At 49.1% G+C, this 10,091-nt stretch overlaps 1 protein-coding gene across 2 annotated transcripts; it reads left to right on the forward strand.

The window, feature by feature from the left end:
- The first annotated feature begins 6,684 nt into the window (after nucleotides 1-6,684).
- VKORC1 (vitamin K epoxide reductase complex subunit 1) lies at nucleotides 6,685-9,062 on the forward strand. Of its 2 annotated transcripts, XM_045461836.1 has the most exons (3): nucleotides 6,762-7,003; nucleotides 7,783-7,892; nucleotides 8,598-9,062. In XM_045461836.1, exons 1-3 carry the CDS (start codon nucleotides 6,831-6,833, stop codon nucleotides 8,804-8,806), a joined length of 492 nt encoding a protein of 163 aa, XP_045317792.1. In that variant the 5' UTR covers nucleotides 6,762-6,830; the 3' UTR covers nucleotides 8,807-9,062. The 2 variants fall into 2 exon arrangements, with proteins under 2 accessions (XP_045317793.1, XP_045317792.1); XM_045461837.1 differs by lacking the exon at nucleotides 7,783-7,892 and having other exon boundaries at nucleotides 6,685-7,003; nucleotides 8,598-8,703.
- The last annotated feature ends 1,029 nt before the right edge of the window (nucleotides 9,063-10,091 follow it).

Below are 10,091 nucleotides of genomic sequence, written 5' to 3' on the forward strand. Positions count from 1 at the left end.
GGGCGGACAGCACGCGCAGAGAAGCAGAGGACTCAGAGTGCTTGCAGTGTGCCAGAACTCGGCGCTCAACGCGGCCGCGGCGTGCACCGGAGCACAGATGCCGGTGGCGTCTTGGCAGGGCTTCACCCCTTTTAACCCTGAGCGCTAGACCAGCCCTCGGTCTTAACTCGTTGCTGCCACCCGGCGGCGGAAGCTGGAAATACACTCTAGAGTTTCATAATACAGAGCTCACCGTTGCCTAGGCACTCTTCTATGAGCCGTATGTGTATTAATTTCATCTTCGTAACAGCCCTCTGAGGCAGGTACTATTGTTATTCTCATTTTACAGAAAGATTAAAATACATGTTCCCCTCTTTCCTCTCTGTCCTTTCCTCCCACGTGCACTGGCTGCAGCCACTCTGGCCTCCCTGTTGCTCCCTAAACATAACAGTAACATTCCACCTCAGAACCTCTCACTGGCTTTCTCTCTACCTGGAACACCCTTCCCCAAGATATCCACATAGCTTACTCCCTCACCTTCTTCAAGCTTCTGCCCAAATGTTAACTGAATGAAGCCCACCCTGACCATCCTGTTCAAAACTGCAGTCACCTCCATTCCCCTCACTCTGCTCTACCTTTTATTTGTAGCACTTATCACTAACAACATACTATATATTTTATGTATGGATGATATTAACTGCTCACTTTTTTCCTCCTCTTCTACAATGTAAGACCAGAGCATGACTATTTGTCTGGTTTCCTAATTTATCCCAAGCTCCTAACACAATCCCCTGGCACATAACATGTGCTCAATAAATATTTGTTAAATAAATGAAGGAGATTTGGGGCTTTATCTTCTGAGCTATTGAAATGGGACACTACTTAAAGGCAGAAAGTGACAGAACTACATCATCTTTTTTTTTTTTTTTTTTTTTTTTTAAATAAACTCCTGGCCAAATGCTGGGCTTGAACTCACAACCCTGAGATCAAGAGTCACATGTTCTACCAACTGAACCAGCCAGGTGCCCTACCTTATTATTTTTTAAATGGATCACTTTTTTTTTTAATTTTTTTTTCAATGTTTATTTATTTTTGGGACAGAGAGAGACAGAGCATGAATGGGGGAGGGGCAGAGAGAGAGGGAGACACAGAATCGGAAACAGGCTCCAGGCTCCGAGCCATCAGCCCAGAGCCCGACGCGGGGCTCGAACTCACGGACCGCGAGATCGTGACCTGGCTGAAGTCGGACGCTTAACCGACTGCGCCACCCAGGCGCCCCTAAATGGATCACTTTGATTGCAGTATGGAGAATCAATCTGTGGATGCTGGACAAGTATTCCTGGGAGACCAGTGAGGAGACTACTGTATTTATCTAGGTGGGAGGTGATGGTAGCTTGGACCAGGGTAGTGGTCTGCATAGATTACAGGGATTGAGAAAATAGTCCAAGAGGAGTGGCTTAGGTGGATGGAGGGGCCATATTTAAAATGGGAAACTCCAGAGAAGGAACAGGTTTGGGGAAATGTAAGGGGTTCACTTTTGGGTGCATTGCATTGCATCTCATTGGCCTACGAGGCATCCAGATGGTGACATCTAAGAGGTGTTTCTCTGGGGTTTGGAGCCCAGGAGACAGATCTGGTCAGAGGTTGGAAGTTGTGACCTGCAGGAAGTAAGAGAAGACAGGGGAGAAAATAATGTTGCCCGTGTAGCAGTTTGAATTTCTGAAAATGGCCCGCCCCACATGAACTTCTTAGAATATGACTTTGACACTTCTCAGATCAAGAGATGGAGTTCTGGGGTGCCTGGGTGACTCAGTCAGTTGAGCGTCCGACTCTTGATTCTGGTTTAGGTAGTGATCCCAGGGTTGTGGGATCAAGCCCCGTGTTGGGCTCTGCTGAGCGTGGAGCCTGCTTGGGATTCTCTCTCTCTCTCTCTCTCTCTCTCTCTCTCTCTCTCTCTCTTTCTCAAAACAAAAAAAAAAAAAAAAAGAGAGACTATCTCTCAGAGAGAGAGAGAGAGAGAGACAGAGTTCCATGTTCCTCCCTTTGGAACTGAGGAGGCTTCTGTATAGTGAAAGGGATTCTATGTGACTTTAAATGCACCTGGGTGGCTCAGTCGGTTAAGCTTCTGACTTCAGCTCAGGTCATGATCTCGCGGTCCGTGAGTTCCAGCCCCATGTCAGGCTCTGTGCTGACAGCTCAGAGCCTGAGCCTACTTCACATTCTGTGTCTCCCTCTCTTTGCCTCTCTCCCACTCATGCTCTGTCTGTCTCTGAAAAATGAATAAACCTTAAAAAAGTTAAAAAAAAATTTTTTTTCAACGTTTATTTATTTTTGGGACAGAGAGAGACAGAGCATGAACGGGGGAGGGGCAGAGAGAGAGGGAGACACAGAATCGGAAACGGACTCCAGGCTCTGAGCCATCAGCCCAGAGCCTGACACGGGGCTCGAACTCACGGACCGCAAGATCGTGACCTGGCTGAAGTCGGATGCTTAACCGACTGCGCCACCCAGGCGCCCCCTTAAAAAAGTTTTAAATAAAAGCTAAATCATAAAAAATGATGCAGCTTCCACTTGGCTCCCTGGAGCACTTGTACTAGAATCCTGAGCTCCCATGTAAGCAGTCTGACTGCCCTATATTAATCAACTATCACTGTGTAACAAATTATTACCACAACATAGCAGCTCAAAGTAACAAACATTTATTATGTCACACAGTTTCTTTGGGGCAGGAACCTGGAAGCAGCTAAACTGCATGGTTCTGGCTCATGGTCTCTCATGAAGTTGCAATCAATATGTTGGTTGAAAATACAGCCATCTGAAGGCTTGACTGGTGATGGAGAATCCAATTCCAGGGTGGCTGTCTCACATGCTTGGCAAGTTAATGCTGGTTGTTGGCAAAAGGCTTTAGTTCTTTACTAGGTGGACTGTTTCCTTGGGCTGCTTAAGTGTCCTCATAACATGCCAACTGGCTTCACCCAGAGCCAGTGATCTAAGAGGAAGCAAGGTGGAAGCTGCCATATCTTTATGACTTAGCTGTGAAAGTGACACACTGTAATTTCTGTATTATCCCACAGGCTCAGGTCAACCCTGCCTAGCATGGGAAGAGACTATACAATGGTGTGAATACTAGAAAATGGAAATCATTCAGAGCAATTTTGAAAGCTATTGTAGCCTGGGGGCTGCTATGCTGGGAGGAAGCCCAAACTAGTCCTTATAGAGAGACTACATGGATCTTGAGACTACAGAGAGAGAGAGAGAGAGAGAGAGAGAGAGTCTGGGTGACTCAGATAAGCATCTGACTTCAGCTCAGATCATGATCTCATGGTTTGTGGGTTTGAGCCCCGCATTGGGCTCTGTGTGGACAGCTCAGAGCCTGGAGCCTGCCCTCCCCCACTCCCATTCTGTCTGTCTTTCTTTCTCTCTCTCTCAAAAATACATAAACATCTGGGGCGCCTGGGTGGCGCAGTCGGTTGAGCGTCCGACTTCAGCCAGGTCACGATCTCGCGGTCCGTGAGTTCGAGCCCCGCGTCGGGCTCTGGGCTGATGGCTCAGAGCCTGGAGCCTGTTTCCAATTCTGTGTCTCCCTCTCTCTCTGCCCCTCCCCCGTTCATGCTCTGTCTCTCTCTGTCCCAAAAATAAATAAACGTTGAAAAAAAATAAAAAATAAAAAATAAAATAAAAAAAATAAATAAACATCAAAAAAAAATTTTTAAAAGAGAGAAAGAACTGTTAGGTTCTCCCTCAGCTACTTCAATCTCTCATTGTTCCAGCATTAACCATCATCTGACTGCAAATATGGGAGCCAGACTCCTCAGCCAAAATTCTCTTTCCAAATTCCTAACCTATAAAATATGTAAGAGCAAATAAAATGACTGTTATCATTTTAGGCCATTCTTTTTTGTGTGGTGATTTGTTGAACAGTAGTGTGTCCTCAATGATTCCCACCTTCTGGTATTCATACCACTCAGCAGTCTCTTCCCACACTGAACAGGGCCGACCTGACCCCACAGGATAATAGAAAGAGAGGCCTAAGTCCTAGCCCTCTGTATTGGTTTCCTATCACTGCTGTAACAAATTACCACAAATTTAGTGGCTTAAAACAACATGAATTTCTTGTCTTATAGTCCTGCAGTTCAGAAGTCCAACATGGGTCTCACTGGGCTAAAATTAAGATGTCAGCAGTTCCTTTATGGACACTCTAGGCAGCATCCATTTCTTTGCCTCTTCCTGCTTTGCCACTCATACTCCTTACTTCATGACTTCCTTCCTCCATCTTCAAAGCCAGCAACATTGCATCTCTCTGTGCCTTCCTGCCATAGTCCCACCTCCCTCTGACACCCTTCTTCACTTTTTTATGTTAAATGTTTATTTTCAAGGGAGGGGAGGGGCAGAGAGAGAAGGGGACACAGAATTTGAAGCAGGCTCCAGGCTCTTCACTGTCAGCACAAAGCCCGACATGGGTCTCGAACCCATGAACTGTGAGATCATGACCTGAGCCTAAGTCCGATGCTCAACAGACTGAGCCAGCCAGGTGCCCCTGCCCTTTTTCACTTTTTTTTTTTTTTCAACGTTTATTTATTTTTGGGACAGAGAGAGACAGAGCATGAACGGGGGAGGGGCAGAGAGAGATGGAGACACAGAATCGGAAACAGGCTCCAGGCTCCGAGCCCTCAGCCCAGAGCCCGACGCGGGGCTCGAACTCACGGACCGCGAGATCGTGACCTGGCTGAAGTCGGATGCCCAACCGACTGCGCCACCCAGGCGCCCCCCTTTTTCACTTAAAAAAAAAAGTTTATTTTTTTTTGTAATCTCTACACTCAAGGTGGGGCTCAAACTCACAACCCTGAGATCAAGAGTCTCGTGCTTTTCTGACTGAGCCAGTCATATGCCCCCCAGCCCAGCCCATTTTCACTTTTAAGGACCCCTGTGATTATATTGGACCCATAGGATAATATTTTAAAACCAGATTAGGGGCGCCTGGAAGTCTCAGTCAGTTCAGCATCTGACTCTTTTTTATTTATTTATTTTTTTTTAAATTTTTTTTTCAACGTTTATTTATTTTTGGGACAGAGAGAGACAGAGCATGAACGGGGGAGGGGCAGAGAGAGAGGGAGACACAGAATTGGAAACAGGCTCCAGGCTCTGAGCCATCAGCCCAGAGCCTGACGCGGGGCTCAGACTCACGGCCCGCGAGATCCTGACCTGGCTGAAGTCGGAGGCTCAACCGACTGCGCCACCCAGGCGCCCCTCAGCATCTGACTCTTGATTTCAGCTCAGGTCATGATCTCACGGTTCGTGAGATCGAACCCCACATTGGGCTCTAAGCTGAAAGCATGGAGGCTGCTTGGGGTTCTCTCTGTCTCCTTCTCTTTGCCCCTCCTCTGCTCACTTTCTGTCTCTATCTCTCAAAATAAATAAACTTTTTAAAAAGTTTATTAAAACCAGCAGATTAATAACCTTAATTCCATCTGCAACCTTAATTCCTGTTTGCCATGGAATCTGACATATCCACTGGTCCCAGGGATTTGAACATGGGCATCTTTGGGAGCTGTTATTCTACCACCATGCTGCCTAGAAGAAGAAGAGTGCCTCTGAGAAGGAACTGCCACAGAGAGAGGAGAACCATCAGGAAAGTGAAATATCACAGAAACCAGAGAAAGTTCCTGGGAAGGAGCGCTCAACAGTGACTAATACTGTTGAGAGGTCAAGAATGATAAGAACTCAAAAATATCTATTGGAGGGGCACCTGGCTGGCTCAGTAGGAAGAGCCTGTGACTCTTGATCTCGCAGTGCGAGTTCGAGCCCCCAACTTTGGGTGCAGAGATTACTAGAAAATATATCCATATATAGATATATACAGATATATCCATTGGATTTAACATCCTGGTGACATCAGCCATCAGTTGTCAAGGGAGTGTTTGGGAGCAGGAGCTAGTTTATGTTGTGCTGGGCTGCAAGGAAGAAGTGAGGAAGTACAGACTGGAAGTGTAAAATCTTCCCAAAAACTTGATTGTGAAGGGAGATTTGTCACTGTTTCTAAAATGGGGAAAGAGAACCGAGTTTCAATGCAGATGAAAAGGAAGAAGAGGTATAGGAGAAATGGGTCATCAATAGATGCCATTATTGCGATGGAAACAGCACAGCTAGCCTACCGAACAAAGGCTTGTTAAAGAGGGACTGTTGGGTTGATCCAGACTCAGGTTTTGCCACAATAAAACAGAGGTTAGGATAATGTCAAGGGTGTGGCGGTGGTGATGGCGCTGGGAATTTGAGGAAGAGAGAGACTGGTCGGCAGGAGGGGCTGATGAGGCAGGAGGGAATGGTTGAGCAAGCACTGAGGATTGGAGATTATAGTGCTAATAGTATCTGAAATAATAATTTCAGGGAAAATGCTGGTTTTTGATCGGACCGCAATATTCGCTGGATTCCCTGATCCGCTGGTCTCTAGGTCCTGGATGTTCCAGTGCTTCGAACAGAGTCTGGCATAGCCTAAGCGCTATACTGTTAGCCACATTAATATAATTTTTTTTTTTTTTTAACTCGGAGACTCCATTTCCCTTGAGGCGCTGCGGCCGCTCGGACTACTACTCCCATCATGCCTGACAGGCCTTGTGCTCTGTAATTACCCCTAATCCCTAATCTAGTTTTTCAGTCCCAGCATTCCTCCCTGTTTTCCTACCTTGCCAGCACGCCCATCAAGTACTAGGAACAACCAGTGGATCAGGGAGTGCGAGACCAGTCAGGCCAATCGCCCAGTCAGAGGGGCGGGAGAGGGCGTGGCCACATCCTGCCCCGCCCCTGCTCCGTGGCTTGTTCCCTCCGGGCTGGCGCCTCGGGAGGTACCGTAAATCATGGGCGCTACCTGGAAGAACCCTGGATGGGTGCGGCTCGCGCTCTGCCTCGCGGGCTTAGTGCTCTCGCTCTACGCACTGCACGTGAAGGCGGCGCGCGCCCGGGACCAGGATTACCGCGCGCTCTGCGACGTGGGCACCGCCATCAGCTGTTCGCGCGTCTTTTCCTCCAGGTGCGAGCGGGAGTGGGAGGCTTGGGGGACTGGGCTGCTTGTCCTAGTGGCCACGTTGCCAAAAGATTCTGGAGCCTGGGATCGGGATCCCTGGGAGCGGACGCATGGGGGCGGGGCTGCTCGAGGGGGCGTTGCCTGGCGAAACTTTGTGTCTGAGTTAGGAGTGTGGGGCCTGGGGCTGGGGCTACAGATAGTGCCGGGCGCTGGGGTTATTATAGGGAGTAGCACGTAGATCCTAATGCCAAGGAATAACGGTAACAGGGCAGGAGGGGGAATGGGATAGTGTATAGGGACTGATGATGGTCTTGAGGTCTTGGGGATGGCCGTAACAGGATAAGGTGGTTAGGTCTGGCTATGCTTGAGTGCCTGGCTATGCTCGAGGAGGGGAGTGTGTAGCCAGGGAGCTGGAGATTTAGAGGTCCAGGGCAGTGAGATTCTGCAGTGGATTCCCAGTCTCTGGTAGCACTATAAAGCCAAGTCAACCCTTCTACCTACCTTGCCATCTTAAGAATTACTGAAGGTCTAGGATGAAAAGAGAGGTGTATGGTGGAGCCATGGCCATGCCTGACCTGGCCTGGGGATAGGATAGGATAGGATAGGATAGGGGCAGTGACGTGGAATCCTGAGCTAGCCAGGAGGCCTTCGAACCTTGGACTCAGGAGGGCATTGGGCGGGGTGGGGCGGGGGGAGGGAAAGTACAGCCTGGGTGGCTTTTTGGAAATCACCCCTCCAGGACGCACTGGGTTGGCACTCCTAACCTGAGCCCTCCCCTCCACCAGGTGGGGCCGGGGGTTCGGACTGGTGGAACATGTGCTTGGCCCGGACAGCATCCTCAATCAATCCAATAGCATATTCGGTTGCATCTTCTACACATTACAGCTGTTGTTAGGTGAGTGGCCCCGCCCATTCCCTGCAGGCCCCACCTCCTCTTCCTAACCGGCCCCTTCCCCCTTGGCCAGTCCATCCCCATTCCTTATAATCATGGTGACCCAGACACTTGACAGCAAGCTACTCATCACTGAACACCCTGTGGGCAGGAACTAACAAGTGCGCCCTTAAAGACTTCCTAGGACCCCAGTTTTATGGAAAAGACTCAGAAGTTACTCTCCGGGAGGAATCCAAGGGCTGCTTCTCTTTCATTTCATGTAGAGCTCAGCAGGAAAATTCACTATTTGGGTTCCATGGATCAATGAACAGATAGGAGAACCAAGGCCTTGGTGAGGCTCATCAGAGCCTCTCAGTTTGGAGATTCTTCCCCAGCAGCCCCTGATATCTGGGTGGTACCATGAAGTCAAGGCAGTATTCTAAAAAAAATTTTTTTTTCAACGTTTATTTATTTTTGGGACAGAGAGAGACAGAGCATGAACGGGGGAGGGGCAGAGAGAGAGGGAGACACAGAATCGGAAACAGGCTCCAGGCTCCGAGCCATCAGCCCAGAGCCCGATGCGGGGCTCGAACTCACGGACTGTGAGATCGTGACCTGGCTGAAGTCGGACGCTTAACCGACTGCGCCACCCAGGCGCCCCAAGTCAAGGCAGTATTCTAGAGGTGGCCAGTCCCTGAAGCCCATGCCTGAGCCTTGTCTGCCTTGCAGGTTGCCTCCGGGCCCGCTGGGCATCTATCCTGCTGGTGCTGAGTTCCCTGGTGTCTCTTGCTGGTTCTGTCTACCTGGCCTGGATCCTATTCTTCGTACTCTATGATTTGTGCATCGTTTGCATCACCACCTATGCCATCAATGTGGGCCTGGTGGTACTCAGCTTCCGGAAGGTCCAGGAACCCCAGGGCAAGGTCAAGGGGCACTGAGCCTTCACCCAAGCCAGGCTGACCTCATGCTCTGCTTTGGCATGTGAGCCTTGCCCAAGGGGGCCCTGTCTCTGTCCTTATAAAAGTCTGCAACCTGACCCCACCATTACTCCCACACAGGACAATGGACCAAATGTGCCACACTCTTTCCTCAACCCTAGTGCCTCTGTCTCTCTCCCCAAGGACTGGTTTCCAAAGCTCCTGCCATTGCCCAAGGAGAGAAGGTTCTGAGCAATAAAATTTCTTAAATAAATTAGCTAAGTCTGAGCCATCTGTCTATGAGGAACCCTAGTGTTGAGCCTCCCCCAGTCTTGCCTCCTCTGGAGTGGAAGGATGAGTCAGAGGGAGAGTGGAGGGCCTGCCTGAGAAGGGTGGTTAGTCCCTTCTCCAGCGTGTGGAGTCAGCAAGACCTGGGGCGCCATCGGCCCCTACCCCCAGGAAGCAAGCTGGTGGCTTATCCTTGCTGCCCAACGAGAGCCAAACTTTCTTTCCTGGGAAAGCCAAGCACACACTTGCAAGGGCAAAGTTCTGTCCATGCTTGCTGGGAAGTTCTTCTATGGTCTGACCTTAACCTCGCCAGCTGCCTTATCTACCACCCCAAGCCAGTCCTGGCAGCTCTGGAGGACCAGGGACATGTTTCAAATATTTTTTATTTTTCATGATATATACTAAGCATTTACATGCCAAGCACTGCTTAAGAATATGACATGTGTTAACTCATAATCTTTATATATCCAGCTGTATGAGGTAGGTACTCTTATCCCTATCTTGGGGATAGGAAACTGAGGTAGAGAGCGTAAGTAGTTTGCCTAAGATCACACAGCTAGTGCTGGGGAGGGGTTAGGGAGCCCTCAGGATTTGACTCCACCAGGGCCATCTGGCTCCAGTGTCTATGCTCTTTTTTTTTTAATTAAAAAGAAAAAAAATTTTTAATGTGTATTTATTTTTGAAGGAGAAGGAGACAGAGAATGAGCTGGGGAGGGGCAGAGAGAGAGGGAGACACAGAATCTGAAGCAGGCTCCAGGCTCTGAGCTGTCAGCACAGAGCCCAACGTGGGGCTCAAACTCACAAACTGAGATCATGACCTGAGTCGAAGTTGGACGCTTAACCAACTGATCCACCCAGGCACCCCTCTTTTTTTTTTTAATGTTTTTAAATGTTTTATGTATTTTTGAGAGAGAGAGAGAGAGAGAGACAGAGTGCAAGTGGGGTGGGGGGTGATGAGCAGAGAAAGAGGCAGACACAGAATCTGAAGCAGGCACCAAGCTCTGATCTGTCAGTACAG

Source organism: Leopardus geoffroyi, chromosome E3, assembly GCF_018350155.1.
Source record: "Leopardus geoffroyi isolate Oge1 chromosome E3, O.geoffroyi_Oge1_pat1.0, whole genome shotgun sequence".
Classification (NCBI taxonomy): Eukaryota; Metazoa; Chordata; class Mammalia; order Carnivora; family Felidae; genus Leopardus; species Leopardus geoffroyi.